We start from the raw sequence: 24,412 nt of genomic DNA on the forward strand, positions 1-24,412 counted from the left end.
ATTCTTTTGATATTTGACTTGGTGTAATATACGGGCTGCAACAAAGAAAGTTTATTTATTATTAGTTGTGAGTTCGAGGAAATTTCAATTGTATTCTTTTAAATATAACAAATAGAATGAGAATATCATTAATTCTTAGGGAAATACTTCACAACTTGTTGAAATTTTATTTTAAAGTGAGTTTATCAGCACCACGTGGTAAGTGTAGGAAGAAGTAATGAGGTTATCCTTATACAGGTTCTTAGCTCTTGTGAGGTGTAACAAAGGCTTAGTAGAAATGAACTGAAAACTTTGAACATAATAATACATACAATGCCAAAATTGGACCCTATTATGTTCTTCGAAATGAGGCATTATTGATATAAGTCAAGAAGTGTATTAGAAACAACAATTAATTGCGAACGGAAACTCAGTAATCACTCAAACATGCTCAATCGATATGAATCACTTTCGGAAAATTGGCATGTAAAATTAGAGGAAATTGTTGTTATACTCCTGTATGGGTAGCACATGTGAAAGAAATGAAAATTAAATGTAGGTACAAAAAACCATCTTTGATGAATTTTCGTTCTTCAGTTAACGAGGGGAGTCCAAGAATTTTAGCGATATGTGTATATAACTGAAATAATATGAGTATACCTATATGGAGTTTCCTAAACGTGATGTTCTGAATAATGAAGAAAATGCCAATCGCTACTTTCGAATTGATTGTAAGATATCCATTAACCTCTCATTGATGGGCTCGACTAGTTCCTTTAACCAATTGATGAGTCATTCAAATATTAATGATATCCCTTAATGCCGTCTTCTGTACAATGTCTGTACAAATTTCAGATGCGGCCTCATTATACTTTTAACCAGAATTAGCGTATCTCTACTTATTTACCCTAATGCATTCGGTAACATTGCTGCCTGAATTCTGAATATCATGGATATAAATATTTCATGCGCAGATTGCATTGAAAATCGAGACATACGAAAATTTTGTATATTTGCATGAGAGCGGTTCAGGAGAGTCACTACAAATTTCAATCTAAGATTCTCCAGTTGACAGAAATTCTTGACTTAAGGCTCATTTTCACTTTTATGATAGTACTCTCACGATAGTTTATCTTGATAGTGCGACAGTGCTGCCGCGACTGTGTTATATAGTTATCAGATATTCTATATGGCGATAGTTGATGCGATAGTAGCTATCACGATAGTTCCATGAGACTACTATCATATTGAAAATGAGCCTTCACCAAAGAATACCAGTTAGCCTACTTAAGTAAGCTCGCACAGTGGAGCAATAAGCACTAGCAATAGGTATAGTAAAGTAACTATAGAACTTTAAATTGCAATAAAACAACGATGAATTATTCGATTGACTTGAATTTTATTTATCCGCAAGATAATCTTGTGTCATTACTTTTCAAATATGATTTCTGGCATATGACCGCCACGGCTGGCTCGGATGTAGTCCAATCTGGACGTCCAATTGTCGATGACTTTTTCCAACATTTGTGGCCGTATATCGGCAATAACACGGCGAATGTTCTCTTCCAAATGGTCGAGGGTTTGTGGCTTATCCGCATAGACCAATGACTTTACATAGTCCCACAGAAAGTAGTCTAGGGGTGTTAAATCACAAGATCTTGGAGGCCAATTCACAGGTCTAAAACGTGAAATTAGGCGTCTTGTTGGAACCACAGCTCCTGGACATCATGGTTGTTCAATTCGGGAATGAAAAAGTTAGTAATCATGGCTCTATACCGATCACCATCGACTGTAACGTTCTGGCCATCATCGTTTTTGGAGAAGTACGGACTAATGATTCCACCAGCCCATAAAGCGCACCAAACAGTCAGTTTTTCTGGATGTAACGGTGTTTCGAAATACACTTGAGGATTAGCTTTACTCCAAATGGGGCAGTCTTGTTTGTTGGCGTAGCCATTTAACCAGAAGTGCGCTTCATCGCTAAACAAAATAAAATGGACGTAGTGCGCGATACGTATTCCGCACAGAACCATTATTTTCGAAATAAAATTGCACTATTTGCAAGCGTTGTTCAGGCTATTCATGATGAATTGCCAAACCAAACTGAGAATAAATCACTTGACAGCTGTTACATCAATCGCCATCTTGAACAGTAATGGCAACTTAAAGTTATATACCTCAAAAAAAAACACCCGTTTTTTATTCAGTTTCGGATATATTCCACCTTGATTATAGGGAAAACGAAAATTCCTGAATCCAATCTAGTAAATTAAACTATCAAATTTATTAAATTTATTTCATCGAACAGTTGGTCAGGAAAAACTCATTTTTAGAAATATCTGAAATTTGAATATCAAAGAAGGAAATACACGAACGAAAACAGACCATTCATCATCATTCTGAATAAGGAGCGAGTCCATTCAAAAGGATTCAACCTGCGAGTCACTTCCAATGCCATACAATCACACATATCAAATTTCAATGACCCTCTCCTGAAAAGATGAATATATGCAAAGGGTTCATTCAATATTTAGAAATTACGCCGGTTTAAGGGATTCACCCGAACGCACCATAAATTACAGCGATAATCAAGGTTGGCGCGCAGACGCCTAAAATCCACGTTTGAATCCTAGCGGGCGAAGGACAGTTCAGCGCGAAGCTACAGGCGGGAACGAGACCAAGGAGCAGAGAAATTGAAATTGCGGACGGAAACTGCGTAAACTGTTTCTGTTTCCTGAGTTGGAACTCGAAAGTTCCGATACAGGTGACGGACTAATGAACTATAGTGTGTGTCTATAAAAGTCGATAATTTTATTTGCCTCTGATGCATGACAACCAGAAATATATGTGAGTTTTCACTTTGGAAAGACTTCTGACAGTTAGGATATGCGTTTTACGGAATTTACCCCCCAAAAATTTAAGTTGATTTCGAAATATATTTTCTCTAATTCTGTGGTTATTCCGTTCATTCTTCCACATCTTGTAGAACAAAATCGTGCGAGAATATATCAGAAACGCACAGTTTTCATGGTTATATTTTATCATTCTATGTTGGTACTCCGAACTTTCCGCCACGGCTTTATCTGTCAATTCATCAATTTGCCTTAAAGAAATCAGTTCTGCCAACCAACATTTTTCAATGCAAAAATCACTAAAATATATTTATGGAAATATTTCATTAATTTCAATGAAAATGCAATAAATAAGAGAATATAATGTATAATACTCGTACAGAAGGCTCATTCTACCACTCGTTCATTCCAAAACTCGCCACTTCGTGGCTCGTTTTTGAATTTTGAACTCGTGGAAGAATATCAATGCCTTCTGCACTTGTATTATTAATAACTCTTCGAATACTCTGACTAAAATATTTCTTTCAAATGTTATTCAATGTCGAAAATGTTTCGAAGCGAAACTTCAGAAAATTCGAAAAGATTATTGATTGATTCCTCGATTAGACAATTGTAATCAATTATTCGTTGGAGATTTTATTGACTTTTTGATTCCCAACAATCCCTTCCAACATTTCATTTCAATTCAGAAACTTTCAAATTCAGATATCGAATTTAAGTTTTCTAGAAGTCACAGACTACTACACTCACTTAGAAATTGCGATATTTTCTTATTCAAGTGTTTCCTAGATAACTCTTATAGTTTCAGGTCTAAGATTTGCTTAAGTAACTCCCCCCTATTTAATACGTATAATTGACTGAAAGAATAAAAAATATAAGAAATTAAATATATAAAATTAAAATTGAATTGAAATAAATATACAGAGTGTTTCATTGGGGAACGGAAATACTTCACAGGTGCATAGGTGGCACCAAGGCGGTTCTGGAGATACCCCATTTATTGGGTCTTACTGTCTTCGTAGCCGAGATACAGGGTGTTTCATGAATTTTGCCCGTTTCTTTCTGAGGCCATGTCAAACGAACCACCCGGTAAATTTTCCTCACATTTGGCAAATATGTTCCTAGTTCAGAGCCCAAATATATGCAATAATCGCCTGGAAAATCCAGGTCCTGGTTAACAAAAAATTATGAATCGTTTGAATCCTCGAAACAACACCCTGTACATCAGAATTTTGAAAATCTGTTTTAATATTCGGAAACACCACTGAAAACTAAACTGAGACGTGTATTTCAAATTTTCGCGCAGACAGTTTTACTGCAAAAATTTTCAACGTAAAAGCATGAAAGAGGAAAGAACAATTTAATAGTAACAGGATATTTTGATAATACGAATCTGTTATTAGTTGAACCAAAAATCGACCATTATTCTTCTGTCTAAGCGGATATATCCTAAAAATTTTCCATTTAATTGAAAGAATTATAACTGAATTTATGCTCAAATACCGCAATCAATTCATATATCTCAATGGCCAATCACGAACAATTGAAACTGCGCCAATTTTCATGTGTGATCCTACTTTAATATTCTTCCTTCATTTGCATAGCTATCTAGATGAACCAAACAAAATTCAAGCTTCGCACGATATAGCCAAATTAAGCTTCCGGTACAGCGCAATTTTTAACACCTTGTGTTCCATAGAGTTTCCACGAAGTCAAAATTATTGATTGCACTAATGAAAAGCCAACAGAGGTGCATGAAAGAATAAAGGCGAATTGGGTTGTGCCATTTGAATACTAATGACTAATCATACCAAATAGGGTCCCTAGATTTGATTGACCTACATACATTTTGTCAGATTGACGTACCTAGTGGAATAACATTTATTTATTTTGCAAAAAATATTAGAAGAAATTTTTTCGTATTACAATTTTATCATTCACCATTTGTACATTTCTCATTAAAGAGGAAACACTTAAGGAGTGAGGAGTCAAACGATATAAGAGACCTCGTATTTCATAAATTTATATATTTCATTTGTTATCAATAATAATTTAATTAATAATAATCATTTTCATAATCCAATTGACTGTCGATTTTATTTATATCATTTCATGTGATTAACAAGAGAATTGCGTTTTTTTATTGAATGAAAACATATTAATTGCATGCATGCCTATATAGCTAATTGGACTCTAACGGGGTGTTTTTTTTCGAGGTATATAACTCTAAGTTGGCATTACTGTTCAATATGGCGACTGATTCAACAGCTGTCAAATGATTTTACTCAGTTTGGTTTTGCAATTCATCATGAATAGACTCACGCCTGAACAACGCTTGCAAATAGTGCAATTTTATTTCGAAAATAATGGTTCTGTGCGGAATACGTATCGCGGACTATCTCCATTTCATTTTGTTTAGTGATGAAGCGCACTTCTGGTTGAATGGCTACGTCAACAAACAAAACTGTCGCATTTGAAGTGAAGCTAATCCTCAAGTGTATGTCGAAACACCGTTACATCCAGAAAAACTGACTAGTTGGTGCGCTTTATGCGCTGGTGGAATCATTGGTCCGTACTTCTTCAAAAACGATGATGGCCAGAACGTTACTGTCAATGGTGATCGGTATAGAGCTATGATTACTAATTTTTCCATTCCTGAATTGAACAACCATGATGTCCAGGAGCTGTGGTTCCAACAAGACGGCGCAACATGTCACACAGCTCGTGCCACAATCGATTTATTGAAAGACACGTTTGGTGACCGCCTAATTTGACGTTTTGGACCTGTGAATTGGCCTTCGAGATCTTGGGATTTAACACCGCTAGACTACTTTCTGTGGGGCTATGTAAAGTCATTGGTCTATGCGGATAAGCCACAAACCCTTGACCATTTGGAAGACAACACTCGCCGTGTTATTGCCGATATACGGTCACAAATGTTGGAAAAAGTCATTGAAAATTGGACGTCCAGATTGGACTACATCCGAACCAGCCGTGGCAGGCATATGCCAGAAATCATATTTGAAATGCAATGCCACAAGATTATCTTGCGGATAAATATAATTCATGTCAATCGAATGATCCATCGTTGTTTTATTGCAATTTAAAGTTCTATAGCTCTAAAAAAACACTCTTTATAACCGAAATCGATGCAGATTTCGCGCAAATGAAATAAGTTCATATTCACCAAGATAAGTTGATTGACAGGCGACATTTTCTGCTCACATTGTATAGAATAAGGAAATAATATAATGGCATGCAGAAAAATTACCTCCTCGAGCGGGACTCGAACCCACAACCACCGAATCACTAGTCCAGTGATCTACCAACGCAGTTACATTATATCTATCAATTAATTATTACAGACGTTGAAACCGTTGGTTAGAATATTCAAGAGAAAGACTCGAGATAAACACTTGAAATTTTATAGTTAAGCTTTTTTCGCTACAGAAAGTTTTTTAGTGACATAAAGTTTTAAACGTCCCTGAGTATAATATATTTTCTTACAAATACTTGTTCCTATTTTCAGGTTCGCAAATGTCATTTGCATTAAAATAGGAGTATGAAGAGCAGATCCAAGTGAATATCAGGACCATTTCACCATATCGCGAATGATTCTTCATCTGATAATGAACAGAAGGAGAAGTGATTGATCTCAAATGATGATGAACATTGTAGGTAGACGAAGTGTGTAAACAGGGTTGAATTTTATGAAGGGATGATGTGGATTATCATTTCATGGCTGACTGGTATGGTGTTCTTCGGATTGTTTCAAGGTAAGTGAGATACTTCGATAAGACCCATTTATAATTGGATCGTAAATCCTGTGAAGAACATGGGATGTTGTGCATGGTTCTGACACAGAAAATATGATTTATCAGCTTTGTGCGGGGTTATGTCTGATTTCCTAATTTATGAGGCAAGGTGGGAAGGTTAACCGGAGAAATGAAGCAAACTTATTTATATAACTCAATATTATTTGTTGCCCATTACTCACGAATTCCATCCTTTCATTTGCTGCATTTGCTTCACTTCTGATCCAGTTTGATTTCTGAATACCTATAAGGAATCAATCCAGAACAATTATAATCCTAATTAGTTTACAAATATCATACTTTGGCGAGCAGACAAACGGGTCACTTGATCATTACTGTTCAAATATCTTTCTTACTTAAATTTTTTTCGAGAATCATGAAATTTCTGAAATGGTACGGAAAAGAGAATTACCCAAAGAAAACTTTTCATTCGATTTGTGTGAAAATATGGAAATTTTGAAAAAAACAAAAACTATGATAATTGTAAAAATTTCAGTATCAGTTGGACGAATGACTTTCGCTATCTATCACTAGTACATCTTACAAACGTCTTCGCATGATCGTGATGAGACTTCGAATATTCCTTTGTGGAATATTCGCCCATTCATGACGATGAAGGTCTTGTAAATTATCAGTTGATGGAACCATAGTTTTGATTCATCTTCCCAGTTGGTTCCATAGATCTTCGTTGGGAGTCCAGTCAGAACTTACCAGTTCTGACCAGTTGAACCTTGAAATTCCAAAATCGTTCAAGTACGCTGTACATATTCGAGCAGTATGTGGGCGTGCATTGTCATACATAAAAAATCCCTGCTCTCCCAAAAATGGTATATTAGATCGAACATGGTCCATAATAATTTCCTCTATGTATTTTACTGCTACTAAAGATCCAATCATGAAAAACAACTCTGTGCGGCCTCCTAAATACGCACCTTCCCAGACAATAACTGATCCTCCACCGATTGGAACTCGAACCTCTATAAATAGAGGCATCGGTTTGTCTTCCTCCTAGGCGTCTAAAAATGCATCTACGACGTCGAATGCTGAATCTGGATTCTTCATCAGAAAAAAGTACTAGTTCTATGAGGAGTTATGAGCCTGTCGCAGGTCTGTATGGTAGTCAAAAGATTTTGGGAGAGATTCATTCGCGTTTACGTGACGTACCTTCATCAATCGATTTTGAACTTCAACAGCTGTAAGATGGCGATTTCGTAGACTTGTGGAAACCATTACTTTATCACTCCTCAACGATGTGAACCGTCTTCTTGCAGATATTCTGATCAGCCTGCCTGCCTTTTTATGCCTTGTTAATATTCTCTGGGCTGTAGATAGGCTAACATTTATTCTTCTAGCAACAAATCTCTATTTCAGTACATTTGGAGTGGAAAACGAATTCAATGATCAATGTTGAATACAACTGATAAACGATTAATTTATTTTTGTTATTTGTGGAACAAGTCAGTTCTCCCAAAAAATAACTTCAGTTAAGAGTATGGCCTCCTCAAACATCAACTACAGCTTGACAATGCCTTCGTATAATTTCGATCAGATTGTTGAATTAGCTTTGATCAAACTCTCTTCAGAGGTGCAGTGAAAGTCGTCTGAGTCCTTTAAGCATATGAAGAGGTAGTTGGTGGAAATCTGAAGCTATTTGTAGCTGATTCCAAGTGGGTTCAATGGCATTGAGGTCTGGCGACCGAGGGGGCAAGGCCAAATGGATTTCCAGAGCTTCATAGTCAATTCTCTCACAATGGGGTGACGAATTAACGAGAACCGGTTATATCTCGACTCATCTGTGAACAATACAAACCTCCATTGATCGTTACAATTCACGTGCTCATTCGCTAATTCCAATCGCAGTCGCCTATGATTTCGAGGTAATGGAATCATTCTCAAAAATAATGCCTCGAAGTCTTCGACGAAGTGTTTCAATGGAAACCAAAACACCAGAAGGGTTCAAAAGCCGCTGATCACAAGAACTCGAAGGCTCTCTACGTGTAGACACAGTCGGAAAACTATCTTGTGCATTAGTGGTAGATCTTGGGCGTCCACTTCTCTGTCTTTCGTTACGTTTCTAGTTTATCGATATCGATGGATGAGTCGGAAAACTACGTTTTCACTAACTTGAATGAAACTCCCAACATTTCTCTGATTACGTCCCGCTTTGATCATACCAATAGCCCTTTTGGCTTCATCGGCACTAAGTTTACGACTAGGCATTATTGCCAAAAAAAAATTCAGATTTTGAATCGAACTTGGTTGTAAGAACGTAAAACAACATCTGATGAGAAGAACACGCCTGAAACTTAGGAAGTTATCAAACTAGGACCAAAAAACCATTCAGATATAAGAAAGTTAACATTTGATTTCTAATAAATATACATTTGGTGGACCAGAATCGGCCATTTTTTGAAACGTTCACGAAATTTTTGAACTTCCTCAACCTTAGTTGGAGCAGTAAACAGGGTGAGTCTTTGACTTAAACATATATTTCAACTGGAGATTCCTAAGGTCAAAAGATACAATTTCTTCCTTTTACTTTTTTTTCCGATTCGAATTTTTTTCTCAATTGGATTTGCGGGCATTCTGAAATCGACAGAACTTTTATGGAACTTTATGTTCGTAAAAGATTTACCCCATCAACAAAAAACTGAATTTAGATAATAGTTTTCTCTATTTTCATTCTATTTACGAGATATACAACTGAAAATAATATTTTTTCATGGATTTCCAACAGCCTGTATCTTTTCAACCGAACCGAATCGGAAGAAATGGTGAAGGAAAAACGTGTTTTCTTTGACTTCAGGAATCTTCGGTTGAAAAATATGTACAAATCAAAAAATCATCCTGTATATGTGAGTGGGGGGGATTTCTCTATTTCTTTGGAGAATAGAGTTGAAGTTTTTTCTGGGTCAGCTATTTTAAAATATTTCTTTTGATCACTTTTTTATTCCTTATGGAGTATGGTTTGTGGCATTGTGGATCGAGTCGAGAAAAACGAAATTCACGCGGTAGAATAGTTATTATCAAGGTACGGTTCACTTGTTTGTGATGAATATTTTTCGTAACCAAGGAAACTTTCAGTTCATTCCATTTAAACTAAGCCTGAGTCTTCTATTCAATTCCAGAATGTTTTGTTATGAGAGCATTGAATTCAACATAGTAGAAACAATTCCTTTGATTGAAGCAGGCTATTCGAGTAGCTCAAATTTTCGCCTGAATTATTCATCGCTAGAAAATGCATCTACCACAGTTTCCACATTTTAATGAACTGTTTTTTTTTTAAACAGTCGCTAATAATTGATATCAGGGCATCGAGAGTTCTCAGAACAGAACTAATATACACACATCGTCAAAAGTCGTGCTCCCCCCAAACCACTTTCAACTTGTGTGAATCTTCACTATCTTATGACTTAGAAGAAAACAATAAATCAGCAGATCAAATATTTCTTGTTCGGGAGAATACAGAGGTTGTCGAAGTTAATCAATTTCCAACAAATAACTTGAGTTGTAATATTGAGAATATTCCGTGTAAAATGCCGGGACATACAATTTCTCAGTTTGACCGGCAAGAATAGTAGCCGTACATCAAAAAGCTTTTTCAAACCACCTGATTGCGGAACGTTTGAATAACCACGGATTTCAGTAAAGCACATAGTGGTCTTCTTCCTGCAAACCGGCAGCGTTGCCCAGAGACCGCTGCATGATCGCCCCAGAGTAACATCTTCAAGGAAAGACCATTATATCGCGAATTGTACTCGAAGGAATCGAACAGTATCTGTAACAGCCCTTTGAAGTAATGTTTTGAGGATCTATAGACGAGTAGTCTCAACCAGTATCATAAGGAGACGGTTGCATTCCTCAAATCTGAAGGCAAAAGACCTTAAAGAGTACTTCGGCTATCACTTAGACATAGAGGACCCCATAGTCAGTGGATAGAACACCACCAAGACTGGCTTTTACCACAGTGGCGCAACGTACTTTTTTCGGACGAGTCATGATTCGGTTTACAAAGTGATAATCGAAGATACAGGATTTGGAGAGGTCCAGGTAGATTAGAGCGACTCAATTTCACCTCGAAAGTTGTGCTCTTTCAAGGCGGATCAATAATGTATAATGTCCAGTCGCCGTACCCCACTTACTATCGTTGAACGATCAATGACTGGTGCCATCTACGTAGAAAACATCATTGAACCAATCATTGTTACTCGGTGCAACGAATTTGGGGATAATTTCATTTATCTGGGAGATAATGCCCCACCACACCGCACACGGAGGGTTCCAAACATTCTTCAAGAGAACAATATCCAGAAAATAAACTGGCCATCCAACTCACCAGACTTGAATCCAATTGAGCACGTATGGCATTACTTAGGGAGATCAATATGCAATCGCCAAAACCACCCTTCATTTTTTCAGGAATTGAGTTTAGCCCTTCAGAAAGAATGGAAGGATATGCCTGAAAAATTCTTTAACGCCTTGGCGTATTTGGCAGTATATTAAAAAAAATTATGTGGTAATACGGACTTTTGAATTTGGATTCAAAAAAAATCTGATTATACTCTCAATTTTTCATCCCTCTACGATTAACCACTTTTTTTATTTGTTAATTATAAACTTCAATTTTTTTGGTAAGAATTATTTTTAATTTGTCATGACAGAATAAAAAATTTCATATCTCTCTCAATTTTCACTCTTATACGATCAACCCCTATTTTTAAATCCCGATTTTTATCGTTTTTAATCTATCCACAGATCCGTAATAAGGTTGCAAGATGGCAATCAAATATTATAATTGTAGTACGATAAATTCTTATTCAGAGTTTATAATTTCAAGTTCCTTTCATTATGATTTTTTTTTAAATTCAATTTGATCTCCCGCCCTCGCTGGTCGAATAGTGATCAACTATCAATCGATCAGTTATCCCCGCCAGGTGTCACCACTTATCTAGAGTAGGGATGAGGACGAAGCTTATAAAAATGAATCCCGTTTTCCCTTGGTCACGGCATCACGCGTGAATGGCTGGACCGATTTCACTAATTCTTTTTTTGTTGTATTTGTTATTATTAGGATAAGGTTTTTATGTAAAAAAAAATTACAAAAGTTGCATAATTCACGTAGTTGACATTGAAACAAAGAAACGTAGTTTATAATGTTTATATGCTCTTTGCAAATAAATCGGTCAGAGCCGCTTCTGTGGCGTGGTCGACAAAGATCTCGACTGAGGCACCGAAAGTCCGGGTTCGAATCCCGGTGAGGGCATGGATGTTTAGTGGTTGTTCAAGACTTTTAAAAAAAATAAAAATTGTATGTTGACATAAGGATGAATGCGAGTATGAATTATATGTAATACATATGGGAAAATTAGGAGAAATCAGACAAATTTGTGACTGGGTACATTAACCAAAGGTTGAGCCCAACAAGCGAGAAAGAATGAATGAATGAATATGGGTCGGAGTTGGTCTGTGGTCGGAGTTTCTACAGGATAATTTGTAATGTGTGTTTTTTTTCTGAGGTGTTTGTTCAACAAGGTTAGTCAAATTAATATAGTGTTGGAAAGTTTTGATAGACCCTTCTCATACTTTCACAAAAAAATAGGTACTATAGTTTTTTTTTCATTTTCAGTTGAATTTTTGTTTCTAAAAATGCCGGCAATTAGACATACAAACTTAAGTCGCAGAACCCGTAATGCTGCAAGTCAAAGAAATACAAGAGCAAGTCAAACTGAGCAAACTGAGCAACGTGAAACGCGGAATGAAGTTGAACGGAATCGATGTAACCGGAACCAACAAAATAGAAGTGTTGCGTTTAACCCCTATAGAGCTGCATTTAATTATAATAAAGAAATTGATTACAGTACACTGCATATCGTTGCTATTGGACCAATGAACGTTGTTTGTCAATATTGCAAGGCATTTGAGTTTAAAAATGAAGCCCCTGCATTGTGTTGCTCGAACATAATAAAGAAATTAACTTAATTCAGATGAAAAGGTAACAGACATTTCTAGATTATGAGGCGGTACGAAGTTTGCCGGGTCATCTAGTAATAACATATAATTAATCGAAAAAAATAATCGATAAGATTTTTTCTATTTTCTTTCATACCTCATAAAGCAAGGAGTAAAATACAAATATTTTCTGTCAAATATATCGAAAAAAACGAAAATGTTCATCTCATATACACAGCATAGATTGTTTATTTCTTGAGAAACCAAGAGTTTTGCCGATGTGTGTAGGTACTTTTGTTCTGAAGAGTGACAGGGACGTTCGATGTCAGTAAAGGACCACCGTATGTACGGATTTTTGCCATCAGGTGCGAAATAGAAATTCGGATGATCCTGCAGAGTAGAAACGGGCGCTAATTTCGAGCTTTGTGCGTCCACGAAGAGAGCTACCAACTTTAATGAATTATTAATCGGATTTCCTTCATGGAGGCGAACTCTATGCATTTGTACAAGATAAGCCTTCAACGCCATATGAGACTTGATTGCAAGAATTGTTTCGCGAATCACTTCATTCAAAACGTTGTCAATTCATGTTTTAAACAGTAAAGCCCTCATTAGCAATCAAGATCACGTATCTCACCTCCGAGGTAATACAATTTATCAGCATTCAAAATTCTAGGTAGACTATGTTTTTTGTTGATTCGGCTACTTAGTGATGAACTGAGAAGGTTGTGCATGGCATGCACAACAATTCAATAGAATCAGTGACTGTCACCGAAACTTGTAAAAGATCATCATACCAACCAATCGAGTATATAGCATGTAATGATTGAAAAAAAATGTTTGAATCGACTGGAACATATCCATGCTCTAATCCATAATTTTTTTTTTAATTCAACTTCATTGAGATAAATACTTGTTTTTATACAAAAACAATATCTTCTTATTTTACATACCAATGTATTGAAATTGGTTCATATCGATTTTCGATTATTGAGTTTACTCAAGCTGATTTTGAAGGAGGCGAGCGGTTGTAAACCGTTGTCTCAACGAAGAAACTCTCAAGTAACGTTCTTGGTCTTCGGACGTGGTCTACCCTGTCCTGGTCTTCGGACATTCATACCTGTCTCCCTGAATCGCTGCAACATTCTGGACACACTTGTATGGGAAACTCCAAACCTTTCTGCAATTCTTGTGTATGTCCACACTTCTTCTCGCAAAACTACCGCTTGGGCACATTCCTTTTGGGTCAAATTGCGTGTTTCGCGTTGCATAGCGATCGCGTGTAGAAAATCAAACGAAAGAAAAACTATTGATCACTAGAATTGATCGAGAACAACTGATTTCTGAATGGAGCCAATACATTCAAAATCTGATAATCTAATCTTTTTTCATTCCTGCTGGGAAAAAAACATCTGTATTGAAGAAAAACGTTGAAAGTGGATAACATATGCATGCATAATTCTGATAAAAATAATTATCATTGAGAACACCTTCAGTTGTAGAATAAATTTGAGATTTTCATAATGTGCGTTAATTTTTTTTGCGCAGTGTAATATGAGTTCAGATTGGTCAACTTGGCCACCACAGTTATCTTCCGAGTTCCGAGTTTTAAATGAATCGTAACAAATATGATCGTTTGCAGTTATCCGATTTACTGAATGCCATCCTTTTCAGGATCACTCTCAGCAAACGGCCTGAAGTGGGTTCGTGTGAACATACCCCAGTTCAGAATGCCAGGAGAATCAGCGGTTCTTCAATGCGATTACGATTTGGGTGGAGATGCTCTCTACGCTGTCAAGTGGTACAAGGAGCACGAAGAGTTTTACAGATACTTACCAAAGGCCAGCCCTCCAGCGACCTCTTACAAAGTGGACGGAGTACACGTTGATGTGAGTTCATATCACTTATCTCTATTTGCATTTGAATGGTTTGTCTTTTCATTATCAGAGTTGATTAATTGTACTCGATTTATTTCCAAGCCGTTCAATTGAATTTCAGGTAATCCTCACAAGCCTTATATCGAATGGCATAGAATCGGTAATTAGTAGTTACACAAAAATGTTCTTTGGCATATTGACATCTACTAGATGCAAAAGCAGAACTCATAACTTCACCAGAGGTAAATAACTACCACACTAAAGTAGCTAAGAGAGGGGGCTGCATATCGCGTCTGAGACGGTATCCTCGACAAGTCATCTTTCAAAACATAGGTTTACGTATAATCTGTGTTCAGAGCACTAAAGGTACTATAAGCTTTTAAACATTAAGAATAGGGTCCATGATCCAGGAGAATTGGAAATAATTCATACGATTGGTTTTGAATGAGATGAATTTATGTTCAAGAAACAATAATTAAGATCTACAAATTTAAAGTAATAAATATAAATAAACTGAAGTTCTTGAATACAATTCAGTGATTTTTTTTATCTCATCGAAAAAGCAGTTATGTTTTATGAATGCATCTCTGATCCCAATTTCAAACACAACACTGTTAATTTGATCCACGAATCAGACTGCCTACTTTCTGTTCATGAATATTTTTTTTATGTTCTGGTTCCAACGAGAGGAGATATCCTGTAATGTTCCGAGAACATCGTGAGAACCAAGGAAAAGAAGGTAGGAATTGGTGTTCTTCTTGAATTTATGAAGGTTATATGCCTCGGGGAACACCTCCCTAGGCAATGTGTTCCAGAGCCTTGCTGTTCGTTGGATGAACGAGTCTTCGAAAAGAGATGTTCTGCAAGTCTCCAACGCGACCACAAAGGGGTGTGAAGACTGAACTTGACGGGTTAACCTCGAAGAAACTGCCAAAGGAGGAACGATCTTTGATAGTTCAGAAGAGCATCGTCCATGAAAATATTTATAAAATAGAGACAGATCGCTTACTTTTCTACAGTATTCCAAAGTGGTGAGCGAGTTTGCAAGCGAGGCATCACCGACGAGACGAATTGCCAGTTTCAGAATATGCTTAGGTGCCGCACCCCAAACATGGGAACAGTACTCCAGGACAGGTCGGATCTGTGCCTTATAAATCATAAGTAGCTGACTGGAAGTGAAATAGCTCCTAGCACGAAACAGAAAACCAAGTTTTTGGGATGCACTTCTGGCAATTGATCTCATGTGATCTTGTCTGCATTGAAATCCACCAAGTTATTGGATCTCCATTCAAGAATTATTGCTAAGTCCATATTTATGTTATTAACATTTCTTCCTCGTTCGTTACTGATTTGGCGGGCTGGTATTGGAGCCCTGGAAGAGAATTATGGTGTAAATTGGACTAACCGATCGTCGAGCCAATCGTATAATATGATAGTATCTCAGTAGTATCTCATCGAAAAAACAGTTATGTTTTATGAATGCATCTCTGATCACCATTTCAAACACAACACTGTTAATTTGATCCACGAATCAGACTGCCTACTTTCTGTTTATGAGTATGGTGTACATTGGACTAACCGATCGTCGAGCCGATCGTAAAATATGATAGTATCAACCCAATTAGAGGATCTCGAACATGAATTGCTCGATTGGAATAAATTTTCCTCAGAACATGCTTTTCCAGGAAATTTTGATCTTTTGTTTTGATTTTATTCACAACATCTCTCCTAGCCCCTAGTGAAACCTTCCGAAAGAGCACAACTGGTGCTAGTAAGGCATTTTTTCTGTGTCCCATCCCTAATTCTAGTACACCACTATTAATTGCTCACGAAGCGGCAAATGGATCAACGGATCCATGTGACCAGAAAATTTAATTTCCTGTCAGAACTCCCGACCTTCGATTCAGATGTGCGGTGTTATAAAGCTAGACCGACCGACCGTTAAATTGTTGATGTCGATAATTTTAATCAATGCAAATTCAATAAACCTTTTTTTTTTCAAAAAAATTTGTTCTTTCTATCTATTGAAACTTTCAATTACCTCTCACTGAACATCAGAAAGATTTCTAAAAATTTTTTAATTATTACTGTCGGCTTGGTTAATCGATCGTCTAGAGGTTTGATTCGATTACCTGCCTTTCGTCTTCTTCTTCGTGACTTTGTTGTTACAAAGTCACAATTATACAGTACAAACTCAGTATTGAGGAGATCCTAATTACGTCTCTCACTACGGTACTGAATTTCGTCTTTAACTCTAATATTAATTACTCGAGTCATCTTCGATATTTCACGTCTTTGTCTTATTACAAGTTTCGGTCGTCTCGTCTTTGATTCGTTCGCGACTCGTCTTAATCTTGTCCGCGAACCGTCTTTTCGTCTTAAGTCTTAAGTTGACCGACTGAACTCACTCTTACTTCGACCGAACTTGAACTTTACACGTTTTCGACTTAACTTGAATTGACTCTCGACTCGAAATTACTTCGTCCCCTGACCGCAACTTACCCTGTCCACTCTGAATATCCTTCCCTCCTTCCGGCTTGACGACACCCTTAAAGAAAGTACCATCCCCTAGTCCAATGAGAGTTTTGCCGTACTGCCCACAAAGCTCTTCGCGGATTCCTGTAAATCGAATATTCTCGAAGGACTAGAACCTGATACACAGATGTGACACATCTGGTACAACCGCCTTGTCTTCGATCTTTCCCAACCCCAGTAAGTCTCTTAAGATTTACAACTCCATGACATATCTTCGACACCTTGAAGAATTACACATCCTTTTTACATTATATGTACAATAACAATTCGTTCCCTGTAAATTCATTGAAACTGTCATGCCCTCAACACTTGAAGAAACTAATAGGTCTTCAAGCATCCTGTTGACCATCTCAATTATTTACAGGGAACAATAACTGGATCCTACATTACTTGGATTCAAAAAAGTAACCTCTTGAATTCCAATCATTTATGCAGAATCAAATGATAAATATCAAATAACAATTATGTACCCTAACCTTACCTAACCTGACCTTCCAAATTCCTATCATTTATGCAGAATCAAATGACAAATATCAAATGAAAATTATGTTAGAAGTGGCTCATAGTTGTTCATTATGGAAATATCAGGTTAGGTTATATAATTCGAAGGATATTTATTCTTAATTGATAACTGGTTTGCATCAATGGTAACATTTTGGCGATTTTTTACTAGATGATTGTTATGTGATATTTGATATTTGCTATTAACATGAATCCAGTAGTAAATACTTTTGTCCACGAAATATTAATTTCTTCACAAAATGATCCTTACACTCAACATTTATCATAGGTACTATGAAATTATTATTCAATATTTTATTGAGTGTTTTGTGTTTCAATAAAATCATCTTCATATCATTTTCAAATTCGTTCAAGATCAACCATCGCCATATTACCTATACTTTCCATCATTCCAAGTTCCCTAACATATGAGATTTTCTGCACATAGGGAGTTTAGCTACGCGAATAGAAAGTACACAAGAATCTTTTTATTCAGAACAGCTACACGCTTTATGTATTCCGTATGTCCATCATGACTATGTGATTGCATACCGAATTTCGTATTCGAGACGCGACATTTTTTTGATCTCTTCGATGTTCCGTGGTTGACTGAGAACCTGAAATATCTGACAACCAAATGAATCTTTCTGATACAGGGTGTTTCTTTGGGAAACGGAAATACTTCACAGGTGCATAGGTGGCACCAAAGTTGTTGTGGAGATATCTCATTTATTGGGTCTTACTGTCTTCGTAGCCGAGATACAGGGTGTTTTATGAATTTTGCCCGTTTCTTTCTGAGGCCATATCAAACGAACCACCCGGTATATTTTCCTCATATTTGGCAAATATGTTCCTAATTGAGAGCCCAAACGTATAATGCAATAACCGCCTTGAAAATCTAGAACCGGGTTAACAAAAAATTATGAATCGTTTGAAACCTCGTAACAACACCCTGTGCATCGGAATTTTGAGAATCTGTTTTGATATTTGGACCACTAAAAACCAAACTGACACGTGTACTTCAAATTTTCGCGCAGACAGTTTTACTGCACAAATTTTCAACGTGAAAGTGAAGTTTTTGAGGACTTGGATACCTGAAAGTGGTTTGAAGTGACTTTTGACAATGAATTATCAAAAATATTGAATCCATAATTATTTCAGCATTACTTTGTAATACATTTTCACATTGGTTTTTTTTTTATAGCTGTATACCATTTCAGTTTTTATTTTTGAGTTACCCTCTCAGTCTCTCGTCGTTTCCCATCACTGCACAAATTTTCAACGAAAACGTGAATTTTTCAAGAATTCGGTTTGCTGGAAGTGGTTTAGAGTAAATTTTAGTGATTAATCTATGAGTTAGTTATTGAGATCATAGTCCTCTTTTGTGTGTGAAGTCTATGCTTCTTTCAGCAGAGCTTTTCACTACAGCGAATAATCATAAAATTTCCTATTCAATCAAGTAGGTTGACAACCATTACTTTGACAGAAGACCATTGTTGTTTAGAATAATTCAGATTAATTCATCATTTTGTTTTTATATTTTTTTGTTCATAATTGTTTCAAAATATACGATATCAACCTGATGCAACTCAATTCTCGATAAATAGTATACAGCTATAAAAAGGAAAACCTATGTAAAAACGAATCACAAAGTAATCTTGAAATAATTAGGGATTCAATATTTTTGATAATTCATTATTAAAAGTCACTTCAAACCATTTTCAGGTATCCAAGTTTTTAAAAACTTCACTTTTACCTTGAAAATTTGTGCAGTAAAACTGTCTGCGCGAAAATTTGAAGTACACGTCTCAGTTTTGTTTTTAGTGGTGTTTCCGAATATTGAAACAGATTTTCAAAATTCCGATGTACAGGGTGTTGTTTCGAGGATTCAAACGATTAATAATTTTTTGTTAACCCGGACCTGGATTTTCAAGGCGGTTATTGCATGATACGTTTGGGCTCTCAATTAGGAAAATATTTGCCAAATATGAAGAAAATATACCGGGTGGTTCGTTTGATATGGCCTCAGAAAGAAACAGGCAAAATTCATAAAACAGCCTGTATCTCGGCTACGAAGACGATAAGACCCAATAAATGGGGTATCTCCAGAACCGCCTTGGTGCCACCTATGCACCTGTGAAGTATTTCCGTTTCGCAATGAAACACCCTGTATATTCAGATGTGGACCTATAATTTATTTATAATAACTCCATGTTGAGTAGATCTATCTATCTCCAAATTGAAGTTGATTCACTGATTGATGTTTGACTAGCATTCTTCTAATGAATAATTGATAGTAACTTGTTCATAGTGACAAACTGTGGTGTTGAATGAATCAGAAATGTGAATCATTTCTTGAAGTAGACCTCTTTAATTTCAGCTTTCCAAATCGGACACCACAAAAGTGACCCTCCACTCTGTTGGTTGGAGGACGAGCGGTCTCTTCAGATGCGAAGTGTCAGCAGAAAAACCCTCATTCGCTTCAGCTCAAAGTGAATCCAGAATGGATGTTGTATGTAAGTTCAGAAATGAGTTTTATTCTGGAATCGTTCAAGAATGCCTACTTTCTCGGAACAAATTCCGACCACAAAATATAGTATTCGGATCTATCGTTATTCAATGAAGTTTCCCGGAATGTTTTCGGTCCGGAAAAGTTACTCTTCCCGACTAGGCCGTCAAAATTCTTAACTACTGATTTTTATGTGGAAACACTTCAGATAGTAGATAAATTAACACTCTTGCCATACCTTGGGTAAAAACTCAACGGTTCAAAAATTAATAGGATTCTTATGAAAAAAATAATAGCGTAGTAATATCCTCATTCTCTCCCTCAAAAGTCACTCTGAATTTATCGATTATAATCATATATCAGTTTTCGAGATACCGGATGTCGAAGTTGAAAAATGGCATTTCTTTCAAGAAACACTAAGAAATTGTACTACAAATACATGTTTTATTTCACCTTGTATAAATAAGCTATCAACATTTTTGAAAAACTGTTCTGTTCTACACTGCGCAATAAAATTAACGCACATTATGGAAATCTCAAATTTATTCTACAACTGAAGGTGTTCTCAATGATAATTATTTTATCAGAATTATGCATGCATATGTTATCCACTTTCAACGTTTTTCTTCAATACAGATGTTCTTTCCCAGCAGGAATAAAAAAGATGAGATTATCAGATTTTGAATGTAATGGCTCCATTCTGAAATCAGTTGTTCTTGATCAATTCTAGTGATCAATAGTTTTTCTTTCGTTTGATTTTCTACACTCGATCGCTATGCAACGCGAAACACGCAATTTGACCCAAGAGGAATGTGCCCAAGCGGTAGTTTTGCGAGAAGAAGGGTGGACATACACAAGAATTGCAGAAGGGTTTGGAGTTTCCCATACAAGTGTGTCCAGAATGTTGCAGCGATTCAGGGAGACAGGTATGAATGTCAGAAGACCAGGACAGGGTAGACCACGGGTAACAACTGCCATTCAAGAACGTTACTTGAGAATTTCTTCGTTGAGACAACGGTTTGCAACCGCTCGCCTCCTTCAAAATCAGCTTGGGAAAACTCATGGGGTGCAAATTAGCTCACAGAAAATAAGAAATCGCCTCAGAGAATATGATTTAAGGCCTCGTGTCGCGGCAGGAGGCCCAGCTCTTACCTCAGCCCATCGAAGTGCCCGTTTGGATTTTGCGAGAGAGCATATCCATTGGGAAGAGGCTGATTGGAAAAGAGTTCTCTTCACAGATGAGTCTAGATTCTGCCTCTACCATTGTGATCGACGTTCCCTTGTATATAGACGTCCACATGAAAGATATGTTCAGTGCAATTTCCTGAATACTACTGGTTTCGGGGGAGGATCGATTATGGTATGGGGTTGAATATCTTTGACTGCTCGCACGGACCTAGTGGTCGTTGATAACGGAGCTATGAAGGCTGATAGGTATATAAGGAACAATCTTGAAGAGCATGAAGTGCGCTTTGCCCCATACATTGGTGAAAATTTCATGTTCCTGGACGATAATGTCAGACCCCATAGTGCGCGCATCGGTCAACCTTGAAGAGGTTGAAGTCTCTCGAATGGAATGGCAAGCAAGAAGTCTAGATCTCAATCCGATTGAGCAGGTTTGGGACAACCTCAATTGAAGGCTGAGAAGTTCAGAAAATCATCCAACTACTCTTAATGACTTAGGAATTCAACTCAGAGAAATCTGGGAAGGATTAGATCAGAACAAGTATTTTATCACTTATCAGCATTCCAGTATTTTGGAAATTGTTTATTTCTCTTCTTTCACATAAGATTCGGTGAAATACTGAATTTTTCTTCCATTTAATGTGTCTTGTTTCGTTCAAAACCTTCCCGAGAGAACATAAAAAATAAGTTACAAAGTCAATGTAGAGTTAACTTTCATTAAAATTGAGATTTTCAGAATATGTGTATTTACCTTCATTTTGGTGTAGAAACAATTGAAATCGATGAAAAATTACGAAAGTTCTTGGTCAACAAACTTCAGCAAAATTCAGCTGGCCGAGTTCTTTGCCGATGAGTGTATTTCTGAATTTTGACCAATGAAAGTTGAATTCATCGTTTGATATTCCTTATTATTATTATCGCCATCACATTTGACTTACATTGATCTAGAGAGAAATCCAATCGTATAAATGAACTAATGGATACAATATAGATAGAGGCAGGCTCCAGCACTCAACTCCAATTTTGGTCGAATAGATATCGAGAGTTTCCTCGTCTGCTGTATCAATCGTAAAACTTTGCCCGCTCACCATTTCCAATACAATAAATCCCGAATTACGCCGTTGAAATTGATATCCGGCATAAATTAGAAGTTAACACCTGAAAGCGTAGGGAGAAAAGACCGCGATGTAATTTATGTTTTCATTTGTTACTTGCTTACTTAGGACAGAGTCGTTCACAGTTTTTAGACTGTAATTCCGTTGGTAGTGGTCTTTTATGGCACCTGATGACGCCACACAGCCAATGTTTACGACAGCCTTGGGAATAAACCTTCATTTATCCTTACCTACCTCATCCTTTACCACTTTCCCCCAGGATAACGCTCGAAAATGTGACGCTGAAAGCGAAGGTTCCATTCTGAAATCGATCATCATTGAAGGAAGGCTCTAGAAGGGACACACATACACTGCGCGAAAGAATTAACGCACATTATGGAAATCTCAAATTTATTCTACAACTGAAGGTGTTCTCAATGATAATTATTTTTATCAGAATTATGCATGCATATGTTATCCACTTTCAACGTTTTTCTTCAATTCAGATGTTTTTTTCCAGCAGGATTAAAAAAATGAGATTATCAGATTTTGAATGTATTGGCTCCATTCTGAAATCAGTTGTTCTCGATCAATTCTAGGCTGATTGCGAAAGAGTTCTCTTCACAGATGAGTCTAGATTCTGCCTCTACCATTGTGTTCGACGTTTCCTTGCATACATACGTCCACATGAAAGATATGCTCAGTGCACTCTTTCCCAATCAGCCTCTTCCCAATGGATATGCTCTCTCGCAAAATTCAAATGGGCTGGGGTAAGAGCTGGGCCTCTTGCCGTGACACAAGGCCTTAAATCATATTCTCTGAGGCGATTTCTTATTGTCTGAGTGCTAATTTGCACCCCATGAGTTTGCTCAAGCTGATTTTGAAGGAGGCGAGTGGTTGCAAACCGTTGTCTCAACGAAGAAACTCTTAAGTAACGTTCTTGAATGGCAGTTGTTACCCGTGGTCTACCCTGTCCTGGTCTTCGGACATTCATACCTGTCTCCCTGAATCGCTGCAACATTCCGGACACACTTGTATGGGAAACTCCAAACCTTTCTGCAATTCTTTTGTATGTCCACCCTTCTTCTCGCAAAACTACCGCTTGGGCACATTCTTCTTGGGTCAAATTGCGTGTTTCGCGATGCAAAGCGATCGAGTGTAGAAAATCAAACGAAAGAAAAACTATTGATCACTAGAATTGATCGAGAACAACTGATTTCAGAATGGAGCCAATACATTCAAAATCTGATAATCTCACCATTTTTTATTCCTGCTGGGAAAAAACATCTGTATTGAAGAAAAACGTTGAAAGTGGATAACATATGCATGCATAATTCTGATAAAAATAATTATCATTGAGATCACCTTCAGTTGTAGAATAAATTTGAGATTTCCATAATGTGCGTTAATTCTTTTGCGCAGTGTATTTCAACCGCCTTCCGAATATTCCTGTGTGATTACCCACAATACTGAAGCACAATGCAGATTGTGATTGCCTTATGAATTTTAATGGTCCTTATTTCATGAAAAGATCAAATAGCAAAATCGAATTTACTTGTGCCCTTTAAGGATTATACTCATTTGATTGAGGTCTGTCGATGATATTGTTTCTAACCTTAGAACATAAATTAGAGGAACGGAAATCGCCTTGTAACTGATGCATTTTGATTCCAACATTCGTCACTCCTTGTCTGACGGGAAACTATAGTGGTAGCGTAACATAATTTGATTTATTTCGAAATTACCAATTCTTGCTCAAAAATAGATAACAATGTGATTTATTCATAAAAATTCTTTCGTATCTCAAAAGGGTGAATGTTTTTGTCAGTTTAATGATTATTAATGATTACGCTATTGTGAAGTTCTGAAAAAAGAATTCCTGATGAAGCATTCAACAATCAAATCCGGATTCTCTACGCCTATGGCTCGCACACGCAATCGGCTAGCTCAATTGTGATTGGTAACAGTATACTTCCATCTCTCTTGTATTCGAGATCGAGCACAAATGTTTACTTTCCGTTCCTTCTATCTATATTCTATATTCTATCTCTATTCTAAGTTTTTAACCATACTGGATCGATTTTCAAAATCTTCTTTTGGAGCACTAGTTTTCCGA

At 36.8% G+C, this 24,412-nt stretch overlaps 1 protein-coding gene across 2 annotated transcripts in view; it reads left to right on the top strand.

Annotated features, from left to right (window-relative positions):
* Nucleotides 1-6,374: 6,374 nt before the first annotated feature.
* LOC123673159 overlaps nucleotides 6,375-24,412 on the top strand; it is a 46,241-nt gene continuing 28,203 nt past the window's right edge. The window contains exons 1-3 of one of the 2 annotated variants that reach the window (XM_045607616.1): nucleotides 6,375-6,607; nucleotides 14,270-14,484; nucleotides 19,889-20,024. In XM_045607616.1, coding sequence (XP_045463572.1) covers nucleotides 6,550-6,607; nucleotides 14,270-14,484; nucleotides 19,889-20,024 — 409 coding nt within the window. In that variant the 5' untranslated portion in view covers nucleotides 6,375-6,549. The remainder of the gene's footprint in view (nucleotides 6,608-14,269; nucleotides 14,485-19,888; nucleotides 20,025-24,412) is intronic. The other variant, XM_045607617.1, reaches the window with a different exon arrangement.

This window comes from Harmonia axyridis, chromosome 2 (assembly GCF_914767665.1).
Source record: "Harmonia axyridis chromosome 2, icHarAxyr1.1, whole genome shotgun sequence".
NCBI classification, from domain to species: Eukaryota; Metazoa; Arthropoda; class Insecta; order Coleoptera; family Coccinellidae; genus Harmonia; species Harmonia axyridis.